Here is a 27,225-nt window from a genome sequence, read left to right as displayed (position 1 = left end):
TGTCCCCCTGCCCTGCATAAATGACCGAGCATGGGGAGTGCTCACTGCCCAGGTCTCCCTCATCCCACCTGCCCTTGTCCTTCCCCTCTTCTTTAAGGCGCTGGGCAGGTGAGGCAGCTGTGACAAGCGGGCTCCAGCCATGCAGGCACAGAAAAGGCAGCCAGTGTTTATTCGGGGCCTTCGGGTGGCAGGCACTTCATCTCACTGTTTCCCACCAACCCTATGAGAAAGGTCATGACTCGCCCAAGGTCATGCAGAGTCAGGACTCAGGCCTCTATGATGGCAAAGCTCCTGTCCTTCCCAGTACACGCTCGGCCTCCCTTCCTGGAAGGCAGATGCGAGCTTTTTCCCCGAGAGCTGCCATCAAAGGCTCTCTTCTTCCTGCCTCTGGTCCTTGTTCTACTGCTGAATTGCCACTGCTATTTCTACAGCTCCTCAGAGCCACTTGGGGACAGGCAGTGAAGCCTCTCACAGACTTCCTCTTCCCCTCAGGAGCCCTCCCTGCACCACCCCAGATGACGCAGTGGCCATGCTGTCCAGCTGGGCCAGCAGTTCAAAACCACAGGCCAGACATTCATTCATTTTGTCTACAGAAGATGTAACCTCAGAGAGTGCCCAGCGAAACTGTCCCTGCACAGGGCTCCAGCCCACCTTTCACCTCTCCCCCTTCCCTCTAGCCTGACCAGGCATGGTGCCCTGAACAAGTCCCCCTCATCTCACACTTCTGTGCCTCCGCACGTGCTCCCACTGCCTGCAGTGCCTTACCTTTGGCCCCCAGTGCTCTGCCTGTCTCTCCTTTCTCCAAAGTCTGCTGGAGCATCCTTTCTTCTAGCAAGCCCTTCTGGAACACCCCCTCTCTGCTGCCCCCCTGTGCCAGGTTCACAAAATCACCACCTGCTGAAGTATATATCTCAGCAGGTGTCCTGCACCCCAACTCCTGGGGGACACCTAGGCCCCGCCTTTGTGTCCTCAGCACACAGTGCCTGCTTCCTAGTAGATGCTACACACACACACATTTGTTACTTTGAGAATACAGTGGTACCTCGGTTTTCAAACATCTCCGTGGACAAACATTTTGGTTTACGAACACCGTAAAGCAGAAGGAAATGCTTCGGTTTTCGAACCTGCCTCGGAAGTCGAACATGCCACATGGCTTCTGCTGAGTGCAAGATCCCAAGGCCTAGCTGTCTGCTGTTGAACCCTTGGTTTTTGAACGTTTCAGAACTCGAGCCGTCCTCCGGAATGGGTTACATTTGAAAACCGAGGTACCACTGTACTTAAGACACTAGGAGAGAGAGATTGGGCTTGCTGGAGAGAGAAGAGTAGGGATGCTGATGAGAACTGAGCAGGTTTATCAGGGAAAACTAGGTAGACTCTTAGGGATAGACTAGAGAGATTATGTTGCAAACCTCAGTGGCTTAAAACAATGGTTATTAATCACCAAAGCCACATGTCCCCTGTGGGCCAGCAGAGGACTCTGCTCAGGACAGTCACTCAGGGACCTTGAGAGAGCAGTTACCACGTCTAACAGAGTCACGCTGTCAGAGGGCAGGGGGCTCCTGCATCGGCAATTAAATGCTTTGGCTGGGAAATCACGTGGCTCTGCCCAATCAGAGTTCCAAGGAAGTGCAATTCTGCCATGTGCCGGAGGTGGAAACCCAGGAGTCCTGGGTGGAGAGGAGAACCTCAGGGACATTTCTCTTGGTCCTGCTGTGACAGCCAGCGGGTGCACCTCTGGCTGCTGGGTTAACAACAGGTGTGCCTGTCTGAGCAGGAGGCCCTTTTTAGCTGGGCTCCTGTTCTGCTGTCACTGTGCTAGGGGTGGGGCTGCCAGAGGAAACCACCAGGTGTGGCCTTGGGAAAGTCCCTCCAACATTCTCTAGAAACATGGAATTTCCTGGTTTTAACCGTTTCCTATCCAAATGCCGTCTCGGAGCTGACAAGGAGCAGGGCCATCTCTGCAGCCTCCTAGGAAACTTCCTTTGGGGCATTGAGACCTGGCTGGGAGTTTGGCATACCTGGGTGCCGGCCCCAGCAGTGTCAGGATCATGGGCAAATTACTGCCGGTGTGTGGGCCTCGATGCCCTCGATGCCTGTCTGTAGAGTGCTTTCCAGCCTCCCAAGCATTTCCAAATCTATTGTTCCATGTTATCCACACAACCAGCAGAGTGATTGTTACCACCCTCGTGCCTTGGAGGAGAACACTGTCTGGGAGGGGTTGTGTGCTGTGCTCAAGGTCATCCTGGAGGGCATAACCTGGGCTCCAGTGCTTGCTCTTGGGCCTCTGCAGGCTCACTGGGAAGATGAGTCAGACCCACCCTGGGGCTCCTGGGTGTGGGAACTTGCTCTTTCCAGACAGCTCTCCACTTGGTTAACTTGCCCAACCTGCTCTATTGACTCTGAAGCCCTGAACTTCCCTGCCCCAGTGAACTGCGGGAGATGCCCAACAGCACCCGTGGCCTGCCGCAGCTGCCCAGCCTCATCCCAGCCTCTCCGTGGCTCAGACTCCTCTGTCCTACAGCCTCCTCTTGGGCACTTCGAGCAACCCCTTTCTCCTTCCTGCCAGGGCGGCTGCAGCGGCCCGGCGGCCTGTCTCTTTAAGAGAGAGAGAGAGAAAGAACGAAATCCGGAAGTGGGAGAGAGCTGCTGGCCGGGGAGCCCTGTTTGCGCCTGGAGGCGGGAGGCAGCTCTCAGCTCTCAGCTCTCAGCTCTCCCAGCTCCCGGTGGCACTCGGACTCTCCCACTCGGGAGTCTTTGAGTCCTGGGTCCTGTGAACACCAGGATGCTATGGGCACGGCCCATGGATGACAGCGAGCCCTGAAAGCCCCGGGGCTGCCACCCAGTCCCAGCAGCCTGCATGCCCACAGCTGAGATGTGGTAAGTGGCAGGGTCCCTGGGGGAGAGGGGAGATGGGAGGGGGGACGGGGGACCCCTGGGGGAAAGCTGCAGGGTGGCACTGAGCTGATGTCCGTGCTGACCTGTGAGCAGGGCTCCCCAGGCCCATGCCCCTCTCTGTGTCTCTGCCCCTGCTGGGGGCCCGGCAGTGTCCTGTGTTCCATCTGCAGCGGTCCCCCTGGCAAAGGACTGCTTGGGTGCCGGTGGGAGGCTGGGAGGACTGTGGCAGACAGCTGCCAGCCACCAAAAACGCTCCTTTCCTGGCTCCGCTTCCCAACACCCCAAAGCCGGGTTCAGCTCTGTGTCTGCAATTTCTCCTGCCTGGCTCCCGGCACCCACCCTCCCCTCTCCTCTCCTGGGCCCTCCCTGCCTATGTCCTGGGAGTGGACGTGGCGAGGAGAGCCTCCCGGAGCAGCGGGGGGGGGGGGGGGGGGGGGGGGGGGGGGGGGGAATGAGGCTGGAAAGCCCCAGCCCTGTGGGGGAGGGTGACAAACAGGAAAGGGTTAAAGGGCTGGGGCCGGTGGCCTTTGATGGAGGCTGAGGATCAGCAGCACTGAGGGGTGCCTCTCATCCGCCCTCCTCTTTCCGGTGTAGCTCAGCTCCTGGACTTGCCACAGACAGAAAGCATAACACACTCTTGACAGGGGGAGTCTCTGCCTGACCCAGGGCGGCTCGGAGCACAGGTAAGTGCCTTAGAGCTCAGGGTAAATGCCCTTGGCCACAACAGAGCCCGGGGAAGGGGGGGGGGCTGGCTCCCAGGCTCCACCACCCACCCTCCTGCATCCAACCACCACTGAAGGAGAGGGAGCCCTTCCAGGCACCAGGAGCTGTGCAAGGGCTTCACCCCACCCCCCCAGGCCCCCAACTGACTCCTGGACTTCTGGGGGGGGCACACCTGACGAGCTCTTTCCCCTGAGCTATTACCTTGTCTTCAGGGAGCCTTTAGTACCTCAGTTGCTTCTGTAAAATGCGAGCACTAATGCATTTGCTGAGCTAGAAATGACCACTGAGCTAACGAAGCAGCCTCTGGCTCAAGGAATTGACGTTTTCAAAATTTGCATTTAAAAATAAATAAATAAATTAGAGAGAGAAGGCTCAAAGTCTATGTCCCAGGCAGGGTGGCCTGAGGGTTGAGAAACCTGTAAGAAGTCAGAAGAGGAAGCCTGGTCTAGTCTGGCTTTATCTGAGTCTTTGAGGCCCTTCTCATGCTGGTCTCCCGGCCATGCGGTCAAGGCCCACCCTGGCACTGCTGCTCTGAGGCCACACGCTGGAGCCAGTTGCTTTAGAGGAACTGACTTTTGGAGAGAAGACAATGGAAGCAAAGATGGGGAACAAAGTTATAGAGGGTTTCAGATCCCCTCCCGGGCTCCCGAGCTATTGGATTTGATGGCCTCCTGCCTCCTCTACCCCCTACACACACACACACACACACACACACACACACACACACACACACACACACACACGCCTCTCACGCTCACGCACGCTGGTCCTCTTGGCCCTGACTTGGCCTTGCTGGCCACCTGGTGCTGCCAGCCGTTAGCTCACAGCGGCAGGAAGTGGTGGACTCAGGCCAGCTGGTGGGGAGGGGCTCTGGGCTCATGTTGAAATCCTGGAGATTTGTGGTGTGGTTGCTGCCTTCTGACCTGGGGCCCTTCCTTCTAGCGCCTTTCTGCTTCCTGGGACAATCCCAGGCCTGGATGCCAAAACCCAGAATTCTCAGTACCTGGGAGAAGTAACAGAGAAAAGGGTTGGTCTCTGCAGAATGGCCTGTTCAGGAAGGGGGTCTGAGGGGGCCTGGGGAATGGGGACAGGTAGAGTGCCCTGTGGAGGGGCAGGCACAGGCTGTGGGCTGAGGGCCTGGTGGCTGGGCTTCCTTTTGGAGAAGTTACTTAACTTTTCTGTGCTTCATGCTTCCCCTGCCCCCTTGCCTCTGGGATGTCCACATGGAGCCCTTCATGGGGTGATCTTGGGCACGACTACTGGTCAGCCCCCGTGCCCATCCCAGGTCAGTGATGGAATCCTGGACCCCAGTATGTTCTTCTAGGCAGAAGGTGACCGGCCAGCTGAGGGCAGGAGATGCAGAGCACGGTCAATTACCTGTGGCACACGGACGACCTGCTGGGGCAGGGGGCCACTGCCAGTGTGTACAAGGCCCGAAACAAGGTAAGGCACAGCCCTGGCCATTGTGGCCCCCCTCATGCCCAGCCAGGCCCCAGTGGGCATCCAGGGTGATGTGTTGCTGGGCAGAGGCCTCTGGATGTTGCTTTGCACACTCTGGGGCCAGGGGCCACAGTGGGTTCCAGCAGAGGCGTGGGAGCCGCAGAAGGCTCCTCGGCACGCGCGGTGCTTCTGTTAGGCACAGTTTGGGACTGGAGAGAAAGAGGAAGACACAAAGCCAACAGTCTGGAGATGACAGTGAATCTGGGAACAGCAGAGGCGGGAAGCTGGGTTTGTTTGGGTTTCGCCTGCCTTCATTGCAGAGCGGTGCTGAGTACATGAGACATGTTGTGCTGACTTGTCTGAAGAGCTGGAGCCAGGCAGAGCAGGCCCCCGTCCCAGCTCTGCCGCTAACACCAGGAAATGTTGGCTGCTGTTGTCATTATTGTCAATCATAATAGTAATAAGAAACCATCTCCTGCAGGGTGTCAGGTGTGCCCAGCCCTTGTCACCTCTCAGTGCTGGACTGACTGTACCCCCTAAGCAAGGGGAAGGAGCAGAGGGTGGGAGCCCATCCCATCCAGGCTGTCTTTGGTCATTTCTGGTGTTAGACTGGCAGAAGAGGCTGAAAGGAAGCTGGGGGTGGGGGTGGAGGTGGCAGGGTGGGAGGTGCTTCCCAGGGCAGAGGCAGAACTTCTGTTCTTCCCCATGGCAGAAATCTGGGGAGCTGGTTGCTGTGAAGGTCTTCAACGCTGCCAGCTACCTGCGACCCCTCGAGGTGCAGGTGAGGGAGTTTGAGGTCCTGCGGAAGCTGAATCACCAGAACATCGTCAAGCTCTTTGCAGTGGAGGAGACGGTGAGTCCAGTGCCTGGTCAGAGGCAGGTGGTCTTGTCCTTGACCTTCACAGGCTGGAAAGAGTCGGATCACATACTGATGGAGACTTGGTTACATGCTTATCAGCAGGGCAGCCAGAGCAGCAACCTATAGAATAAAGTAAAGAATTGGGGCGGTGGGAAAGTAAGGACTGGAAGGAAGGTATAATCAATGAGGGCTTCCTGCCCAGCCGGGCGTGGCGCAGTGGTGGAGCGCTGACCTAGGATCTAGGAGATCAGGGTTCGACTCCCAGTCAGGGCACATGCCCAGGTTGTGGGCTGCAGTCGATCAATGACTCTCTCATCATTGATGTTTCTATCTCTCTCTCTCCCTCTCCCTTTCTCTCTGAAATCAATAAAGATATATTTTAAAAATAAGAGGGCTTCCTGGAAAAGGTGACCTTAGACTCAGGTGTGTGAGATCAGTGTGAGTCTGAGGAGGGACAGCCAGGCCAGAAGCTAGGACCTAGAGAATGAGGGCTTTTGGCTGGGTCACCTCCTCTTGAGGAAGGGGATGAGATGTGCCCTCCTCCCCAAGTCTCCCTCTGTCCCACCTGCAGGGGGCCAGCCGGCAGAAGGTGCTGGTGATGGAATACTGCTCCAGTGGGAGCCTGCTGAGCGTGCTTGAGAGCCCTGAGAATGCCTTCGGGCTGCCTGAGGATGAGTTCCTGGTGGTGCTGCGCTGTGTGGGTGAGCCCCTCCCTGACTCCCACGGCAGCCCCCTGCCCATCTCTGACAGCCACAGGCTGGCCCTCAGCGAAGACGAAGGCCCAGAGGGGTGCGGCCCTTCTGAAACAAGTATCCAAACACAGAAGAACATTCAGAACCTAAAAGGTGTTCCATTCAGACCTGGGACAGACAGTGAATTTATGATAAGTGGACAGAACCCAGTGTCTGACTCCTGCTGATCAGCAGTTCAAAACTCCAACTTAAAAATAAAATTTAAAGCAGGTTGTACACCAATATTCATAGCAGCATAAGGTGAAAGCAATCCAAATATCACAAATAAATGAATGGGTAAACAAAATGTGGTGTATACATATAATGGAATACTATACAGTCTTAAAAAGGAGTAACATTCTGACGCATGCTACAATGTGGATGAACCTAGAAGACGTTACACTAAGTAAAATAAACCAGACACACAAATACTACAGGACTCTACTTATGTGAGGGATTTAGAGTAATCAAATCCACAGAAACAGAAAGTAGGACGGGGTTTGGGGAGGGGGGAATGGAGAGTGATTGTTTAATGGGTAGTGTTTCTGTTTGTGAGGCTGACAAAGTTTTGGAGATGGATTGTAGTGCTGGTTGCACAACAGTGGGAATGTACTTAATGCCACTGAACTGTGCACTTACAGTAGTTACAATTGCAAATTTTATGCTAGGCTACGTGAAAATTTTTATTTTATTTATTTTTAAATATATCTTTATTGATTTCAGAGAGAGGAAAGGAGACAGACAGACAGACAGACAGAAACGTCAATGATGAGAGTGTCATTGGGGATCGAGCCCGCAACCCGGGCATGTGCCCCAACCAGGAATCGAACCCCGATCGCCTGGATCCTAGGTTGACGCTCAACTGCTGAGCCACGCCCGGCTAGGCTACTTGAAAATTTTTAAAGTAAAACTTTTAAAAATAATAAAATAGCCTAGCCAGCATGACTCAGTGGTTGAGCACTGACCTATGAACAGGAGGTCACGGTTCGATTCCCCGTCAGGGCAGGACGCAAGCTCGATCCCTAGTCGGGGGTGTGCAGGAGGCAGCTGATCAATGACTCTCATCATTGATGTTTCTCTTTCCCTCTCCCCTTCCCTCCCTCTCTCTGAAATCAATACAGCATATTATAAATAATAATAATAATAATAATAATAGATGAGGAGGCAATGCCCTTTTCAGGGCGCCGGAGCCCCCACTTCTGTCCGTTTGTTAGTAACTCCTCACGGACCCACCGTGGGGCCCACCTTTGCCCACCTCAGTTCTGCTTTGCCCGTGGCCCTGCCAGCCTGCGGGAACTATCTGGACCCAGGGACAGCCTCCCCTCCAAGACACGGGACTGTCCCCAGCCAGAGCCACAAGCAGCCCCCTCTGTCCCCAGTGGCCGGCATGAACCACCTGAGGGAGAACGGCATCGTCCACCGCGACATCAAGCCGGGGAACATCATGCGCCTCCTGGGGGAGGAGGGACAGAGCATCTACAAGCTGACGGACTTCGGGGCTGCCCGGCAGCTGGATGACGACGAGAAGTTCATCTCAGTCTACGGGACAGAGGAGTACCTGGTGAGTGGGATACTGGGGACACACAGCCCAAGCTGAGGGCCACCCCTGCGCTGGTTGCTCCTCACCTTCTGAGGGCCTCGGTCCTATTCCCCTGCACCCAGCAGGGTTAGATCTCACCCTCTACACCCCAACCGGAAGAATTCATTCTGTTCTCTAAGAAGGAAAAGGTGATGCCACAGCCTTCCCAGGCCTCCCTGCCCAGCCTCCCTGCCCGGTCTCCCTGCCCAGCCTCCCTGCCCGGCCTCCCTGCCCGGCCTCCCTGCCCGGCCTCCCTGCCTGGTCTCCCTGCCCTGGCCTCCCTGCCCGGTCTCCCTGCCTGGTCTCCCTGCCCAGCCTCCCTGCCCCGTCTCCCTTGTGCAGTTAACTCCTTGATCTGATCCTCACGGAGGATGGGACACTACTGGTCACCACCTCTCCCAGGGTAGAGGGTGGGCAAATAAAAATGCTCTGGACAGGCCAACTCTGTGCCAACATTTGAGAAGACAAAGGAAATAGATTCTGAAAGTTCTGTTGCTGCCACAAGGCAGTGGAAGGGGGTCTCATGGATGGGGGCTCAGGCCCTCATGTGCCCCCTCCCCCCATGGCTGCTCTCTGCTTCTCTCTCGCAGCACCCTGACATGTATGAGCGGGCAGTGCTTCGCAAGCCCCAGCAGAAGGCATTTGGGGTGACCGTGGATCTCTGGAGCATTGGGGTGACCCTGTACCATGCAGCCACTGGCAGCCTGCCCTTCGTCCCCTTTGGTGGGCCACGGCGCAACAAGGAGATCATGTACGGTGGGCCACGGGCAGGGATCAAGGGCCCTGGGTCTCCTTCACTGGCTCTGCTGTGTCTCTGCTTCTGCCTCTAACTCTGTGGTTCTCCTTTGGCCCACCTAACCCAGGGTTCTCTTACATCCTTGGTTATCAAGACCTGGCTGATGGGAGACTGATCAGAATCCCTTATCAGTGCTTCCTTTAGCCCTCCCCGCATTGGCTGCTCACCTTATCTCAACTGAGCCTCCAGGGATACTGTTAGAGGTAGAAGTAGGGCAAGAACCAGCGTCCAGGTCCCAGGTCCAAGGTCCTCCCAGGTGTCCTGCTGTCCCATACAGAAGGAGCTGGAGGCAGTGCTGCTCCAACTGAGTGCATGGCCAGAGCAAAGAGATTTAAGGCTGACTCGCAAGAAGGTCCAGGCACCCACCCTCGGCTCGGGGTCAGCCGTGTGGAAGCTGTATGCGGTTAGGGAAAGGGCACGGATGGGTGCTGTCAGGGGGGGCTAGACGTTGAAGGGAAGAGGGGATTTGAATAGTGGAGAGGAAGAACTTTCGGGCCAAGCACAGCACAGGCACGGGTGTGGAGGCAGGCCCGCCGTGGACGTGCAGTAAGGGGACAGGGAAAATGGACAGTGGGAAGGAGCAGGGTTTGACTGGGGAGCACTAAGGCAAGGTGATCTTGTTGGTGGAGAGCCAGGATGCTCAAATTCCAGTTTCAGGCTTGAAACATTGCTCAGAGTTTGAACCAGTGCTCAGTTTATCATCCTTTGAAGTGTGATGGTCTGGGGGTCCCACTGACCTGGTCCTATCTCACCCCAGGTACCGGATCACCACAGAGAAGCCGGCTGGGGCCATTGCAGGCACTCAGAGGCAGGAGAATGGGCCCCTGGAGTGGAGCTACACCCTCCCCATCACCTGCCAGCTGTCGATGTGAGGGGCAGACACAGACCGAGGCTGGGCGGGGTATCCTCTCGCTGCTGAGGCCTGTCCCCGCAGGGCCCCTGCTGTCCGGTTGGGTCCACCACGTTCCCATTCTGACCTCAGTGTTTCCATCCAGATCCTGGAAGGCCCTTCCAGCCCTTCCCCCCATCCCACCCTGTTTCACCACCTTGGCCCCAGCTCTTCGGGCCATCCTCATGGATTGCCCCTATTACCCACTCAACGAGGACAGGTCTGGGCACCCGCCTCTGACAGTCTCTGTGTCCTGGGGGCAGGGGGCTGCAGAGCCAGCTGGTGCCCGTCCTGGCAAACATCCTGGAGGTGGAGCAGGCCAAGTGCTGGGGCTTTGACCAGTTCTTTGCGGAGACCAGTGACATCCTGCAGCGAGTCATCGTCCATGTCTTCTCGCTGCCCCAGGCGGTCCTGCACCACGTGTACATCCATGCCCACAACACGTAAGTGGCACTAATGCTGGAGGCTCAGAACCATCTCCACCCATGCAGGAGGGGAAGTGTCTAGATGTGGCAGCTTCTGGGTCTCATCTGAGTTTGGAAAAATCCTAGTTCCACAAAATTAAAGTGAAATGGCCCTCCTCATTACTGGTCCAGCCTCAGTGCACTTTACAATGCTGATTCAAATTAAAATCCCCGGAAGGGGGCGGGGGGGTGCTGGCCATATGTTTCCCAAATTTATTGCTGGATAATTTTATGGAACCACATGAATTTTAACGGGAAGAGGTGCCAAGGCAGAGGCTGGATATCGCAGCTCCTGAGTTCTGTTTCCACTCTGTCTCCATCCACTATGAAACATGAGTTCTACTTGGTCTCTCCATTGATAAGAGAGAAAAATCACCCAGTCCTCTGAAAAGCTTCGCCCTCTCCATGGACGAAGTCTCAGCTGGGGTTTGGGTCACCCTGACCCGTATCCTGCCTGCTGACACTTGCTCTCCTGCCCCTGTCTCCCTCTAACCCTGGTGTGTCTAGGATAGCCATCTTCCTGGACGCCGTATACAAGCAGACCAATGTGGCCCCCCAGAACCAGGAGTACCTATATGAGGGTCACCTCTGTGTCCTCGAGCCCAGCCTCTCGGCACAGCACATCACCCACACAACAGCAAGAAGCCCCCTGACGCTGTTCAGCATGGCCATTGAGACCCCCAAAGGGCTGGCCTTCAGGGACCGTGAGTAGAGCTGCACTGGCTGGGTCTTGTCTTCTCCCATTTTCCTCCAAGAGGCAGGGGTTTACACCCAGATATTGATTCATTTTCCTTGTGGGTGTTTCTTTGGGCCCACAGGGTGCCCCAAATTCTGGGTTCTTATTTTTCATATGGCCCTGAAATGCCACATGACTCAGGCTGGTGGCTCGACATCCCCAGGCTTCAGTGTCCTCACAGCTGTGAAGCTTCAGTTGAAACAGGGAGCTGTAGATTTAATGTGCTCTCCACAATCTCTGCAACTGGTGGGGAAGCTTTGGAAAGTTTGCTTTGGAGGAAGCAGCAGCCAAGGTGCTAGAGAGGAGGGAAAGTGGTCAGGGGTCCAGAGCTTTATCCCCCAACTTCTAGCAAAAATATCACCTCTTGTTTGAATAATGCCAATGTCATCCTCCTACTCAGGCTTCCAAGGCTGGGAAGGGGAATTAACTTTGAAACTCCTGGGCACAGGGTGGTTTTTGGCCATTTTCTGACTGTGGAGATGGGGGCCTTGGGCATGAGACTGTAGTTTACCAAAGTGAACACAAGGGGGCAGTGATGGACTATAACTAGAAAGAAGCTCATTCATGTGCATTTAAGGCTTGAAAGGTGGGAAGGAGTTGGAAAGCGGGGTGGTGAGGGGTGAGCGTGAGCCAGGCTTAAGGAATGATGACCTCAGAGTTCGGCCAGGGCCATATAGGCAGCCCCTCAGATAGGGTCTTTGTTTGCAGCTGCTCTGGACATTCCCAAGTTCATGCCCAAAGTGGACCAGCAGGCAGATTACAACACAGCCAAGGTTAGGGGTGGCCCCCTGGGTGGCAGGGAGGGGGGTTCACACAGGAGTAGGGGGTATGGAAACTGACTCTGCCCACCTGTGTTTTCAGGGTATCTTGGGTGCCGGCTACCAGGCCCTCCGGCTGGCACGGACCCTGCTGGCCGGGCAGGAGCTGATGCTTCGGGGACTGCACTGGTTCCTGTGAGTACCCTGAGGGCCGGGTGCAGAGGGCAGGGCGGGCCAGCGGGGTAGGCCAGGCAGCCCCCACCTCTTCCACGTGGCCTGGAGCCGTGGCTGCAGGCATGGTGCCCTGGGGCCCCTGGGGGAAGGCAGCTCTGACTCTGGCTCCCTCGGCAGGGAGATACTCCAGGCTACCTGCAGGCGGACACTGGAGGTCATGCGGATGGCCCTCCTCTTCCTCAGCAGCAGCCTGGGCACCGAGAGGTGGGTGTCCTGCCTAGGGTGGTGGCCCCAGCAGGCTTGAGGCCAGTTGAGACCCCTCAACCCTTCTATCTGCTCCTTACCCCCATATTTCCAACAGTGTTCCTCCCCTGCCCTCACCGGGAGCTCCCACCTTCCCTGCCAAGCTAGAAATCTGAGGGCACTGCCATCCTGTCCCTCATCCCGACAACCCAGCCCCGATGACTGCTCATATCTCTACCCCGTGCCTCACCTCAGAGGGAAAGGGGCCCGTGGGGGCACTGCCCCTCCAGGTACCATGGCAGCCCCCCTGCCCCAGGAAGGGCCTCTGTCCTCTCAGACCCGCATCTCTCACCCGCACCAGGCGCCAGAGCAGGACTTGGGGAGACATACGCACAGCCACGCATGGTCCGCTGGACCTGCCGCGACAGGGATCCAGGTGATCTCACCTCGGTGCTCCTTCCCCTGCCTCCTCAGGGGCCCTGCCCTCCAGACTCATGTCCTCTCATCCCCTGACTGGGCTTCGTAGGGGTGATGGGTGGAGAAAGGGAGAGACTGGGGAGGAGGAAACCCCCCCAGGGGGTCTAGAGATGAGGAGGGAGACTCCATGGGCATCGCTGAAAAGTGGGCCCAGCCCGAGTCTTGGGAGAGATGGGGCCGTGGTGCAGGTGAGACGTGGGGGCTCCGCAGCCCAGGGAAGCTGGTGGTGGCTGGAGCCTTTCCCACTGGGAGGAGACCTGTGGTGACAGAGGAGCAGAGATTGTGAAAACAGGCCTGATGTCCCCACCCTTAGGCCCCTGGCCCATGTCCTCAGGAAGGTCGGGGAGTTTCCCAGCAGTGGTTGACTCACTGCAGCCTGGCTTTCCTCCCGGCATTTGGCAGCGACTACGCTGATGATGGAGCAGATGGGGCGCTGGCAATATAGGAGGGGGAAGAGGAATGGCTCCAGATGACAGGGTGGGAGTCCCCGGCATGGCTGAGCCCAGTTCAAACAGTGACAGAGGGCAGGGCTCTGGCCAGGGCACAGAAAGGGGTCCTGGGACAGATGTGGTGCCATGCATCCAGAGGGGCCCGTGCTCCCTGGAGATGACCCTTCCCAGGCATGTGAGGGGGACAGGGTGGTTGGGTAAAGGGAAACTACAGATGGGTACAGGCAACCACAGAGGTCTTCCTGGAAGAGGTGAGGCTTCCCAGGCCATAATAAAATACCTCCAGTTGGGCGGTCGTGTGCAGAGACAGAGAAGTGGCCATGTTTGGGGGCCCTTGGGGTTTGCAGGGGGCCATGCTGGTGAGGTTTACTGAAGCCACAGTTATGATGAGAATATCCCAGAGTGAAGCTGGAGTAGGGAAAGAGGGTGGGAAAGGGAGGAGAGAACGCAAGGAGGTCCCAGAGGGTCCAGTTGGCAGGTTAGAACCCAATAAAATGACCTATCAGTCTATTGTAGGGCCCTGAACAGGAAAGAAACATGTAGAGAAAACATTTGACCTATTTGTGCGCCCACTTGCCCTGGGCTCAGGAGTGTGGGGAGTGACAGGCTAGCCCTGAGCTGGAGTTCTGGCATCTGCTGACCTGGCAGCTGTTTCTCCCATTCTGTTTCCAAGCCTCCCCCCACCCCAGAGTCGTGGTGTGTCTAGAGCGCTCAGGGTCAGGGGAGTGCCTGCTCCAAGCACGTTCCCCCGACCTCCCAGGGAGCAGTTCAGAGAGCACCAAGAGCACTGCGCAGAGTCAGAGGGCCAGGTCCGAGCCCCTGACAGAGCCTCTGTCTCTTCTTTTTCAAAATGAAAGGATTGGATGGTCTCTGGAGCCTCCAGCTCCAAAGCTTTTCAATTCCATTCTTTTTTGAACATCCTCAGACCTGTAAACTCTTCTAAGGTCTGAAGCCATAGCTCCTCCCACAGTGGAATCTGAAATGTTTTAATGAGCCGAATTTCATGGTTGTGGGAGCCTCAGCATCTGACACAAAGTGGCTGCCATTGCCCAGCCTGGTTACTCACCTCTCCCACAGTGCATCCCTCCTGCCTTGGACTCCCCAAGACGGGCTTTCTTGGCAGGGGGTTCTTGTCTTTGTCCAGAAGCTGGTCCTCTTTGGCAGCTGCTGCCATCTGGAGGCAGCCAGGACTGGCTCAGGGACTTCCAGGGCTGCCCCACCACCACCACCAAAATAGCTTGTGTTCGTGCCCTCTAGTCAAGCCCTTTATCTCAGAGGCCCCATTTGATCCCCACAAACACCTTATTAGGTAGCAGGAAGGAGATTCCTCCCCCCCCCCCCCCCCCCATTATGAGTTATGTGGATGGAGACCTTGAGGTTTGAAGAGCTACAGTGTAACTAACCCGGGGTCGTGCAGATGGCAAGTGTGACAGCCAGGGCTAGGACTCAAACCCATGTCTCCTGACTCCCTGTGCAGTCTGACTGGGTCAGCCTCATCTTCTGCCATCAAGTATTCCACCCTCCCAGACCCATCGGTCCACTCAGTTCATTCCAAAGCTGTGTACTGAGTAACCGCGGCGTGCGACACGCGGGGCCAGGCGCTGGAAGTGGATGGTGAGCGGTGTGGGCCGCAGCCCTGCCTTCACGAGCTTCCACTTCGGTTCCAATTCCCTCTCCTCTTCCCCCTTCCCGCCCCCTCCGTTCCCAAGCCAAACACACAGGACTCTTTTCTTCTAATTGTTATAAAAATGCTATATGCTAATTGTAGGAAGCTGGGATATATAGATAAGCAAAAATAAAATTAAAATGCCGTATCCCACCACCCAGAGATAGGCCATCACACCTTAGTACGATATATCCTTCTAGATAGTTGTCTACTCTATATAAGTAAATATACTAACCGGCGAGAGGGTCTCTAGAACGTCCTGTTTCCTAACCTGCTTTTCCCAGCTGATGAGCCCTCCGCTCATCACACATTTCCATCTGATCTACATTCACTCTCACCCATGTTCAAATATCCTTAATTATCCCCCAGTTTTCCCTTCTAGCTGGTTTCATCCAACCAGGATCCAATCTAAGACCACACTGTGTTATGCTCCTTAAGTCTATTTTAATCTAGACAACTTCCCTCCCCCCCCCCCCCGCCCCAATTCGTGACATTGACTTGTCGGAGGGACAACACCCATCGTCCCCACCTTCTGGACTCGGCTGCAGTTCCTCCGGACGTCATCTGTCTTGTTCTTCTTGCCCAGAGCTTCCTATAAGCTGAGAGTTCTAAAGGTTGGGTGTAGTCAAGGTAAACTTTAGGCTGAGTGCGCCACAGATGAGGCTGTGGACAGCCTGACTCTCCGCTGTGCGGTTGCACTTTCCCTCTGAGAGGGTCAGTGCGGAGTTCCCTTGGCGCCACACGAATGTCCGTGCCTTAATCATTCCCCAGTGATTTTAAAACCACCCTCGAGCCCGGCCGGCATGACTCAGCGATTGAGCCTCGACCTAGGTAGGATCCAGGAGATCGGGGTTCGATCCCCAGTCAGGGCACATGCCCGGGTTGCGGGTTCGATCCCCAGTCAGGGGCATGCAGGAGGCAGCCGATCAATGACTCTCTCATCGTTGATGTTTCTTTCTCTCTCTCTCCCTCTCCCTTCCTCTCTCTGAAATCAATAAAGATATATGTTTAAAAAAAGAGAAAAACATCCCCGAATGAACAGCGTCCCTGGGGCAGCACAGTGCTAGTATTCCAAGTCCTGGCACATGACGGGCTTATATTCTGTAAAACAGAGCTTTTGCCTTATCAAGAAACTATTAGCTGTCATGAAATACAGTATCTACCAGAAAGGAACTTGATTCTTTAGTTACTAATTTTCCAAGTAAGAAGTTCATTAGCAGCTGCCTTGCATTGTGGACTCACGAATGTTCATAGAGTCAGCTTATTCCAGTCTACCTCGATCTTTATTCATTGCAGTGCTCAACAATGTCACATTGGTGAGTAGGAGCCTCTTCAAGTTGGTTCCTGTGTCCCAACCACAAAACTGCCCAGACACTCCACAAGCCAGCCCACAGGCCCCCAATGTGCCCTTCCTCTGCCCTTCCCTCAGGTTCAGCAGCACGGCTGGGATGCCCGAGGTCCCCGAGCTGAAGAGGGCCGCAGAGCTGAGGTCCAAGCTGCGGACTGTGAGTGAGGCTGGGGTCGGGCGCTGTCATGGGCAGAGCTGGGGGCAGGGGTCAGCCTGGCTGCCCCCAGCCCTGGGCTGAGGCCCCCACGGGCCGTCTGCCTTTCTGCCTTACAGTTGGCCGAGGTCCTCTCCAGATTCTCCCACAACATCTCAGAGAAGCAGGGGAGCCTGAGCAGCCTGAGCTCGGAGCTGGCGAAGAACCGGGATCAGGTACATGAGGACAGAAGGTCTGTGGGATTTACCTTCTCGGTGGGGCGGGGGCGGGGCACACAGCCCGAAAGGTGCAGTAGCCTTTTTAGGCGGCAGCCTGCTTCCTCCCTTACCTTGGCCCCTGATGCTGGGGCGTGGGGCAGAGATGGGGGGTCCAGGAATAAGCCACACCCTCCCCTGAGACTAGCCAGGAGGAGGAAAGGATCTGGAGCCCTGCCCCCATCTGGGAGTCTAGAGAGTGAATTCAAAATCTTAGCAGGGGCAACAATTCTGAATTAAAGACTATTTTATATTTTAGTTCCCTCTCCTCTCTGAACCCTGGCTTTGCATTAGGCCCTTCGATAGTCCTATTCATCTCATCTCATTTCCTCCTTAAGACAGTAACACTACTGTTATGCCCTCGGGGAGGTTCATTTGCCCTGAGTCGCAGCCAGCAAATGACGAGTCAGGTTTGCCCACCTCCAAAGCCTATGTTCTCGGTGTTCGCCAGGGAGTTGCAGCCTTTACGACACTTCCTCCCCTTTCACAAACATAAAATGTCCCTCAGCTGTGGCCTGATATGTGTCCCGCCCTGACCAGGGCATTCTCCTTGGCACCTGCCCACACCCGTGACCCCAGGTCCTTGATCCTGTATTTAAAAAGCTCTGGAACCCACAGGGCTTTTCCTTAACTGTTTTGGCTGCAAACCTGAGCGACAGCGACAGGGGGCTCTCTCTGGTCCCTATTATCCCACTTGGTGTGCACGGTCTTGGGGCTCTCTGGAGTTGACTGTCTTCCGTGAGGGCTGCTGCCGAGGCCCGCAGGAGTGTCCCACAGAGTAGTGTGTGTGTGGAATTACCTTTCTAAAATTAGAAGGCGGTTCAGAATTCCAAGCACATCCGGCCGAGCCTTCTGGACGAAGACCCATCTGAGGTCTTGCCCGCCCCATGTTCTCCAGAGGGCAGGCACAAGGGACCCGAAAAGCCCTGGGGATGACCGTGGCTCTGCTTGGAGTCCAGTTCCAAAAATAGCTGATCCGGGGTCACTAGAGTAGCTGCAGAGAGGAAGTAGAGCTAAATAGGCCTGAGGGTGAGGAAGGCCCCCCACCCCAGACACATACACCCAACATCTGAAACAAAGTGTTTGTGTCCAGCCTGAAAAGGGGAAGGGAGAGAGAACAGTGACCTTAAACTGCAGGCCCAGGAGGTCCTTGGGCGTCATCTCCCTCATTCCCCTGCCTCCAGGCAGGAATGAGAACATGCGCTCGTAATTGTTTTAAACAAGGATTGTTGACTCACCACGTAGGTTCCTTCTATGTGCCAGGATTGGATAGACCAAGGACGCACTCCCCTTCCCAGGTGACCAGAGAGAGATTCCTTCACTCCCACTCAGGCTGTCGCTGCCAGACTCTCCTGCTTCAGGGTCCAGGGCTCTTTTCCAGAGCCTGTTAAACCTTCTCATGTAGCAAAGGCCACTCTCCTGTTGGCTGTCCTGCTTAGCTTTTTGTCTGTCTCATCCTGCTAAACACCCCGTGTGTGTGTGTGTGTGTGTGTGTGTGTGTGTGTGTGTGTGTGTGTGTGTGTGTGAAAGAGGGAGAGAGAAAACAGAATGGCAGGTGGCTGGCTGGCCCCAAGGTGCCTCAGAAAGCTTAGAGACAAGAGAGTCACCCCCACTCCCGGATTGGCCCCCCAGAACTGAGACATCGAGGCTCCTTCTGCAGGCAGGAAGCTCCTCCCTCCTCCCACCACCATCGCATCCCCTCCCTGCCCCTTTACTCTGTGCTATTTGATTCCTGTGTCACCTGGTCCCCGTCTCCTGCCCACAGCATACAGCAGATTCAGTGTTGCTTGGACAAGATGTACCTCATCTACAAACAGTTCAGGAAGTCCAGGATGCGGCCAGGTGAGCCAAGGGGACAGCAGACGGCTCCTCGTCTCGTGCTCTCCCCTCCCTCTCTCCCTCCCTCCCTCCCTCCCTTCTTCCTTCCTTCCCTCCAGTGATCCAGTCCTTGGCCGTATTTCTTACTTTCTTACGGGGTGGCTGCTGGAGGCTCGCTGTGCACTGTCAGGCGGAGCCGGGGTGCAGCTGGTCTAAGGCTGGGCCCCTGGCCACCAGCTGCCTACAGGCCACCAGCTGCCTACAGACCAGCCAGACGAGGGAGGGACTTGAAGCCTTTACACCTGAGTCTATTGTGGGGTTGGGGGGAGAAGAGACGCTTAGATGACATATATGGGAGATGCAGCAGCTGGCACCTGGGTGCCATAGAAGAGGTGGCCCTTGAAAGAGAACCCTCACCTTTGCTTTAGAGTTTAAGGACTGTTTCCCTATCCACTGTGTCTGTGGTTCACTAAAATAGTCAGGATTTCCAGAAAAGGGAGGGTCCAGAGAAATACTGCTGTAGGCAGCGGGACCAGCACCAGGTGAGACCGGCGGGTTCACACTGGACCTGGGTTCAGCAACCTCGGTACTTGGGCTCTGACTAGGAAAAAATTCAGAGCCGAGACCCAAACTGTAAGAGAACATTTATTTGGTAAATCAGAGGTAGAAAAAGTAATTCCTAGAAGACATGGGCTTAGGAAACAAGTTATAGGGGTAAAGGGCCCTTGGAGCTTGGGAGTGAGGATTCTAATGGTAACACTCCTGGGAGGGGGAGGGGGAGGGGAAGGAGGGAGGGGAAGGTGCTGGCGTGCACCCAGGAGGCAGAGCAAGTTGGATCCTTGTCCTAAGGATTTTAAGGGTGGAGATCTTAGGGGAGGTCCCAGGGGAGGATCTCAATAGAATATTTAGCAGCTTTCCAGGTGTGTCCTTTCAGGGTCTAGGTCAGCACCAGGGCAGGGGGTCATTATCCAATGCAGCTGGTCCTGACGTCAGCCATAGTGTTGCTTGTCTGATTTTGCTGTTTTTCTGGGCCTGGAGCTGAAAGACAACTGAGGCCTAGATGTTATTTCTAGGGAGGAAAGGTCAGAAGGTCCAAAGCGAATGCTAGGGGAAGACAGCGGGCCCCGTCCCACCCGACAGTTGTCCTTTGCTAGGCACCTGGGGCTTTCCTCCCTGGTGACCTTCATGTCTAACTGCCTATCACAATACCACTTAGAGTCACTGGGTGGGGCACTTTGGCTGCTTTATGTACAAAGCCTCACAAAGAGCCTCTGGGCAGGGGTAGCTCGCTGACAGGCTCTGTGATGGAAGCTGTTTGTCCAAGGTGACTGCCCTCTTGGGGCAGAGGAGGGTCCAACCCCAGGGATAGCTGGGGCTGGGGACTGGAGGGAACCTAGGGAGGCCACCGTTGACTCTTGGGGCTTGGAGCGAATGCTAGGACCAGACCCTCTCTCTCCCCACCCATGCCCCAGGCATTTCCTAAAATCTTGGGCTTCATTGCCAAGTTCTCTCCTTCCCTAGGATTGTCTCAAAGCACTGTCACATAGACATATCATGCCAGCCACAAATGTAATGTTGAGTTCTCTGGTAGCCAACATTTTAAAAGTAGAAATAAAAAGGTGAAATTAATTTTAATATTATGTTTTATTCAACCCAATATATCCAAATTTTCATTTCAGCATGTAATTGACATAAACACAACTACATATATCCCCAGAAGTGGGATCACTGGGTCAAAGGGCAGTTCCATTTTTAATTTTTGAGGACCCTCCATAATGTTTTCTGTACCAATCTGTGTTCCACCAACAGTGCATGAGGGTCCCCCTGTCTCCACACCCTCGGCAACACTTTTTGTTTGTTGACTTGTTGATGGCAGCCATTCTGACAGTTGTGGGTGATATATCTCATTGTGGTTTTGATTTGCATCTCTCTGATGATTAGTGATGTTGAGCATTATTTCATATGTCTCTTGGCCATCTGCACGTCCTCTTCGGAGAAGTGTCTATTCAGGCTCTCTGCTCATTTTTCAATTGGATTTTTTTATGGTGTTAAGTAGTATGAGTTCTTTATAAATTTTGGATATTAACCCCTTATCAGATGTATCATTGGCAAATATGTTCTCTCATTCATTTTATTCTTATGTATGGTGTAAGAAGGTGCTCTAGTTGCATCTTTTTTGCATGTATCTGTCCAATTTTCCCAGCACCATTTATTGAATAGACTATCTTTACCCCATTGTATGTTCTTGCTGCCTTTGTCATATATTAATTGATCATATAGGCGTGGGTTTATTTCTGGGATCTTTTCTGTTCCACTGATCTATATTTCTGTTTTTATGCCAGTACCATAAGGTCTTCAAGAGTCCTTTATTAAAATTAAAAAAGAACCAGGAAGAATAACTCTTGGAGTGTTGAAAGATGCCATTGTGATAAATGCTCAGGAATGAACAGCAGGGCACTCTCACTTCCCTGACACCCATCCTGTGTTACATGTGACAGACGGGAAACTGGCTCTGTGGGCTTACATCACTTGCTTGCAGCCCCCTGCTAATAGGAGACAGGGCTGGGACTTGTAGCAGCTGCCCAGCTGGCCGTGAACAGAGCCCGAATGGAGAGCCCAGGGAGGGGATTCTGCTACTAGGGGTGTGGAGGGGTCAGCAAGGTAACCTCTGCCGGGTTTCCTCTCGGATAAGCCCCTGACCCCGAGGCCCATTCCCTTGAAGCCCAGGAGGGGGCAGCATCTCCCCACTGCAGAGAGCATCAGCCGTTGCTCAGGTGGTGAAAATTTTAGCCTTTCTGGTGAAAGTGGCTGGGCAGAGAAGGGGCAGTGAAGGGTGGGAGCCTGGCTTATCCAGCTCCCTGCTGCAGAGCCCAGCTGGCTCTGCCTTCATCTTAAGTACTCGGGGCCGAGGCCTTGGGCTGTGGGCATCAGTCACTCTGGGTCCGGTGCTGGCTGAGGGGTTGGGGCTGACCAAGCATCCTTCAGGCCTGTTCCACCTACCACTTCCCACCTGAAGTGTTCACTGTCCCAAGTGCGCTCCTTCCTTGTCACAGTGCAATTTCGTGGGTGCACGTTTCACTCCTCCGTCCTTCCTGGCTCCAGTGGGCTGTGAGCTCCCATGGAGCAGGGTTCAAGCCAGGCTGTCTTCATCTTTGCAGCTGTCCCCCAACCCTTGGGTATTCCATGTTGTTATGTAACAGGTGACATTACTTCTGTCTGTTTCCTTCAGGGCTTGGCTACAACGAGGAGCAGATTCACAAACTGGATAAGTGAGTGGCCTGTCCCTTGGCAGGAGGGTGGGTGTCAGGAGGGCAGAGCAATTCTCTGTGCCAGACAAGAAGTGCTGAAGTGCCCTGATCATAGGCCGTAGCTGGCCAGGAGGAACCAGGGGAGGAGATTGTGTGGCTGATTTGGAGGGAGGCTCCTCAGAAGCCATCACGATGAAACTGGATTCACTTCTGAACAAGACTGTTCGTAGGGTTTCTTTCCCTGATTGTCCTCACTGAGTTGCCACCTACTGCTCTGGCCTCTGCCTGAGATCTCCTTTGAGTGTACCTCTGCCCCTCTGTTTTCTGGGCCCTCTCATATCCCAGGAGCCCCTGACTTAATGCTTATTTGGGGACTCACTCCCCCAGTTCTATACCACCCTGACCCCCGACACCACACACACACTTTCCACAGCCATCTTGCCTTCCCTCTGGGGACTGAGCTTGAGAGTGTGTTCCCTGGGTCTCCATATCCTCCCACATCTCTCTGTTGACCTGTGCTGTGTGCCAGCCACTCTGATGGCCACGGTCCCCACATGTGGGCACCTTCTCCTTCCTCACTGGACCCAGGGGCTGGGCACTTAGGGGGTGGAGACCGAGACATGCTGGGCGGGTGCTCAGGTGGCTCTGACTGCTTAGTTCTGTGCCTCTGTTTCCCTGTTCCTTTCAGGGTGAATTTTAGTCATTTAGCCAAAAGACTCCTGCGAGTATTCCAGGAGGAGTGTGTGCAGAAGTACCAGACATCTCTAGTCACACACGGCGATCGCATGAGGTAACAATCTGGCCTCCCTCCCGAGCTCCCAGACTCCAGGCCCTTCCTGACCTCACCCTTCCAGGCCAACCGCCCTGGCTTCACAGAAGCCTGACCAAGAGGGAGGGGGCGGTAAAGGGACAAAGGCAAAGAAATGGGTAGTTTTGTGGCCCTGGGTGGCTAGGCATTAGCTTATTTAACCCCACAGTCTGTTCCTCAGTACCACACAGCTAGCAGATAGCAACCCAGGACTAGTATATGGGTGTGACTGCCCCTAAAATCTGGATTCTCCCCTGGTCCCAGGTGGTCATGTCAAGAAGCCTTCCCTCTCTGGGTCCCCCTAGGATGGGGACAAGTGGTCAGGGAGCAGGGGCAGGCAGAGGCCCTTCAACAGAACCCCTCTCACACTGCCCCCGGTAGATTGGGTTCTCCCTTCGCAGACAGCCCTCCCTCCTTCCCCTCCCTGCACAAATGCTGGTTCCTCCTGAGAAGGGAGGGCAGTCTCCCAGGTGCTGTCTGTCTGAGATCCGTGGGACCTGTGGGCTGAGACCAAGCACCCACCCATCCTCACATGAGAATACCAGTGCCCAGCTCCCCACCCCCACCACCCACCCCACATTCTGATTTAATTGGTCTGAAGTTGGCTTGGATATCAGCGGTTTAAAAGCTCCTCAGCTGATCCTAATGTGTAGCCAGGGTTGAGCATCAAGCACTGGTTTAACCCCTCTGAACTTGGTTTCCTTTTTGTGCAGTGGAGAAAGTGTTCTGGTTCCTCCCTCCACTTAGAGAGAGAAGTCATATAAGAGCCTCGACCTTGATTTTCTCTGGAAATGGGAGCCTGAGGGTTTCCCATACTAAGTGTGGGCTGTCCTCGGCCAGGCTGGAGCCTGGCCTGGCCGTGTGCTCATCCTGCCTGGTCTGGGTGACCCTGCCCAGCGCACAGGTGTTTGCAGCCTTCGCTTGGTTGTGATGGGACCCTCACCAGCCTGTGAGAGCATGAGCACTCTTACAGTGGGACAGGGACAGTTGAGGGCACATGCAGGTGGGCAGAGGCAGTGGTGGTGGTGGGGAGCAAATGCTTGGGACCCATGGGCTCCAGCCTCTGCTGTCCTGAAGCCTCTCCTCCATGTCTGTGTAGTGGCCCCGTGAGAGCAGGCAAGCCTGGCTCTGATTCTGTATCTGCTCTCTCCAGGGTGGTGCACGAGGCCAGGAACCACCTGCGCCTGGTTGCTTGCTCCATGGCTGCCTGCAGCACTGAAGCCCAGGGGGTCCAGGAGGGCCTCAGCAAGGTGCGAGGTCTTCAGGAGCACCTGGGGCTGCTCCGTGGAGCCAGGTCAATCTGGTACCCTGGGGGCATTCGGGCCATTCCCCTGCCTCTAGCAGAGCTGCCCTTGACCAAGTCCAGGCACTTTGGTGTGGGTTGGAGGTCTCTGACCCACAAATGGGCCCTGAGGTGGGGATGGAAAAAGAGTGGAAGGCACTACCTAGTGAAGGGCACTGCAAGGGCAGAGCTTCCAGAATGCTGGGAATCTTCCTCACACCCCTTGCAGCCAGGCGGCTCTAGGCCACTCCGGAGAGAGGCAGTGTGAGCTCCCCTTGACCTCTGACCTCAGCTCTGTGAAGAGCCCAGCACAAAGGCAACTGGGGAAGCCGCCTGCTTTGCCAGCAGGAGTGGAGAAGGGCTTCTTCTAGGAGCCCCAGTGCAGCTCCTCCCACCCCACATGGGCTGCCTCCTACCCCCCCCTGCAGCTCCTGGCTCACGTGTCATGAGGCGTGTAGGTTGGACACGGGGGAACCTGGCAGTCTGGCTTATTAAATCCAGGCAGATACTGCAGATGGTTGTGCCAGCCCCACTCCCAGGATGGGGAGGAGGGGCTCGTGGGAAGAGCTCCAGCGTTCTGGGTGCTCCAGGGATGTGGGTTGGGGCCATTTTGTTACCCTTTCCTTTCCTTACCTTTCCCTAGCAGCTCCTCTCCCCACAGGTGAGCTGGCTCTTCCCTCTGACTAAAGTGTGGTTCCTTTCAGATCCTCGACTGCCTGTCTTACCAGGTTCTTCAGGACAGAGCAAAGGGGGCTCAGGCCTCACCTGCCCCCACAGCTCCTTTTACCAGTCCCGAGCTAAAGGACCTGGGTCTCCAGTAAGTGCCAAGAGAGGGATGTTCATGTGCGTGCATGCGTGCGTGTGTGTGTGTGTGTGTGTGTGTGTAGGTAAAGAGTGCTGAAAGTTAGGGCCCCAGGGGTTTGGCCTCACCCTGGGCCTAGGAGGCGGGCATAAAGAGAGGCTTGGTGGCGGGCATCCCAGGGAGGGGTTCGGTCAGGGCAACCTCGGTCCCAGGAACAGCTGCCAATCTTGCCTCTGCCTTGGACAGCATGGAGGAGCTCTGTGAGGAGATGAAGCTGCTGGCCTTTGACCTCCAGGACAACAACCGCATCATTGAAGGGTAAGGAGTCCCACTCTGTGCAGGGAGGGCTGGGTCCTCCAGCTGCCCTGGACCTGCCCAAGCAAGTCTGATGACACAGGTCCATTTTCTAAGCATTCACTCAGGGCTTTGGCCTGTCCACAGGTGAGTTGCTGCCTTCTCAAGATGTAGGCTTCCAGGCTTCCACTAGAGTCTTAAGAATATAGTGCAGTCGGAGATGAAAATTTCATCTAATTTTAAGCAACTGTGGGATATACAAGAGAATTCATTTGACCCTGATGCTGAGACCATTCTCAGTGCAGTCAGAGATGGGGCTTGGGGCATGTGGACCCGTGTCTGTGAATGTGGGCTCTGCCTGGAACTTCCCCAGTTGGACCCTTGCATCTTCACACCCAGCCTGGGGGTGGCGCTGTCTCACCTCCATGTCATACGCCAGGAAACTGAGGTACAGAGCCTGGCTTAACTGCCTGTGGGGCCCCTGTTCTGGGCAGATGCTCACAGGGCCGCCCAGGCTGTGGGCCCAGCATTAGACACCCTGTTCATCACCTGAGCAGAGCCCCCTCCTCAGGGTGAGGGCGGCTGGAGGGTGCTGGGGGTGCAGCAGGCTCAGACTTTCGGATTCTGTGCACCAGTAAAACCCACAAAAGAAAATCAGAGGGACCAACCTCTCATGTAATCAAATAAACACATCTGAAAGGGGGAAAACCTTGCCATCTATTAGTCCCACCCCACAAAGCACATTTTAAGTCCAAAGAGGAGGAAGGACCAAAGATGGTGCTAGCCAGGCAGGCCGGTGAGCTTGCTACATACACATACACTCATGCAGGCGAGGGCGAGGAACCGTCCCCGTCATCTTTACGTCTGTCACTTCCCCATCGGGAGCCAGTGGCATGGTGGAGAAACACCGCCGAGGTTCCAACAGCATTTGACCTCTGACTCTGCTCCTTAGCAACTGCGTGACCCTGGGAGGTCTGTTCAGCTCTGAGCTTCAATTCCTGCCTCAGTAATATAGGAATATGTCTACCTCATGGTGTGGCCGTAGGGATTAAACAGGTGAGGCTGCAATGTCCTGGGGAGAGAGGAGAGGGTGCACACAGGGAAGGCATCACTAAAGGGGAGGTGTCCCCCAAGGCCACACCAGTCTGGGGCCTAGAATTGGGCCAGGAGGCTGGGAAGCCGGGAGGAGCTGGTGGTTGTCTCCAGAGTTTCCGACGCTCCTTGGGTGGAGGAGGCATCTCCTCCCTGTCCCGTTTCAGCCGGGGGAGGATTCATCCTCTTAAATACCCACCGAGGGGAGAGCCGACAGCTTCTTGGAAAGCCTTTCCCAGCAGCCCTGATGGGCAGGAAATTCTAATTTTAGTACCACATAAATTTCTCTTGCTGTGATAAGTAGCCTATTTACAGATAGCTCAAAACTTTATTTTCATGAATTTTCACTTCCTTTTTCAGAGCTGTAGCCAAAGAGCCTAAAGGAGCCGTTTGCATTTCTCTCCCCTCCTAACCCACCTGCATTGCATTTACCAGGAGAGCTTTTAAAGGTGCTCATGCCTGGGTCTTGGCCCAGAAGCTCTGGGCATCGCCTAGGGTGGGGATTTTCATAAGCTTCCCGGTGACTCTAATGTGTAGTCAGGGATGGGAAGCGTGGAGTTCTCAGGGGACAGGAGGTTGCCAGAGGAGAGCTGAGCACCCGAAGCCTTGGAGCTCCTGAAAGCTGTGCTTGGCCCTGGGGTATGATCCGCAGGCCCCTCCGCCTGGGTAGGAGAAGCTAACCTGCACCTTTCATTACAGGTTAAGTCGGGTACAGCCGGCTCCTGATGTCTGAGCTCCGGTACTTGAGGCGGCTGAAGCATTAAATCATTCAAACACTGCACTCCTGCCTGCACTGCGGGACCCAGCACAGGACTATGCCTGGTCCCATCATATCAGCCTACCTCCCTCCTGGCCCACAGCTGGGAGATGTCACCAGCATTACCTGCCACTGCCTTCCTGCAGGAAGCAGCACACAAGACCCAGGGCAGCAGTCGTTTGGGACCCACTGCCTGGCTGAGCTTTGTGTCCGCAGGCTCAGGTACAGCAGTTCCACCGCCCTGGCATGCATGAAACCCTGGCATGCATGGCTGAACCTTGCCAGGTCCTGGGGAGGAGAGGCTCTGATAGCCGCCCCCCCCCCATACCCTGGTTTACAGGGCTCTGCTCCTCAGGAACAGAAGAGGAGGCCCCCCCGGGGTTTTCCCAGGGTGCTGGGTCAGACAGCCTAATCTCAGTCTTCCTTCCTCTGACGGTATCTCATTGAACATGCAGCCCTCTCCCCTCTCTTCTGGTTTCTGAGGGTCAC

General features: G+C 55.3%; 1 protein-coding gene across 1 annotated transcript; it reads left to right on the top strand.

The window, feature by feature from the left end:
- The first annotated feature begins 2,618 nt into the window (after window positions 1-2,618).
- On the top strand, window positions 2,619-26,851 carry IKBKE (inhibitor of nuclear factor kappa B kinase subunit epsilon). Its single transcript, XM_087828106.1, has 22 exons — window positions 2,619-2,877; window positions 3,490-3,578; window positions 4,930-5,061; window positions 5,771-5,911; window positions 6,489-6,618; window positions 8,028-8,209; window positions 8,818-8,978; window positions 9,781-9,891; window positions 10,176-10,355; window positions 10,884-11,080; window positions 11,821-11,885; window positions 11,974-12,065; window positions 12,222-12,308; window positions 16,309-16,384; window positions 16,501-16,613; window positions 18,401-18,477; window positions 21,683-21,722; window positions 22,390-22,491; window positions 23,663-23,759; window positions 24,496-24,608; window positions 24,840-24,911; window positions 26,679-26,851. Exons 3-22 carry the CDS (start codon window positions 4,975-4,977, stop codon window positions 26,710-26,712), a joined length of 2,157 nt encoding a protein of 718 aa, XP_087684232.1. The 5' UTR covers window positions 2,619-2,877; window positions 3,490-3,578; window positions 4,930-4,974; the 3' UTR covers window positions 26,713-26,851.
- The last annotated feature ends 374 nt before the right edge of the window (window positions 26,852-27,225 follow it).

The sequence above is a fragment of the Miniopterus natalensis genome, chromosome 19 (assembly GCF_054644295.1).
Source record: "Miniopterus natalensis isolate mMinNat1 chromosome 19, mMinNat1.hap1, whole genome shotgun sequence".
Taxonomy (NCBI): domain Eukaryota; kingdom Metazoa; phylum Chordata; class Mammalia; order Chiroptera; family Miniopteridae; genus Miniopterus; species Miniopterus natalensis.
Note: the sequence above shows the minus strand (reverse complement) of the source record. Positions and strands in the feature narration are given on the sequence as shown.

Bases quoted from the DNA above. Each gene is read 5' to 3' on its own strand.
- IKBKE (XM_087828106.1), top strand. From the start codon at position 4,975: ATGCAGAGCACGGTCAATTACCTGTGGCACACGGACGACCTGCTGGGG. The intron at 10,356-10,883 runs GTAAGTGGCACT...TGGTGTGTCTAG, and splicing joins TACATCCATGCCCACAACAC to GATAGCCATCTTCCTGGACG. The intron at 12,309-16,308 runs GTGGGTGTCCTG...CCCTTCCCTCAG, and splicing joins AGCAGCCTGGGCACCGAGAG to GTTCAGCAGCACGGCTGGGA.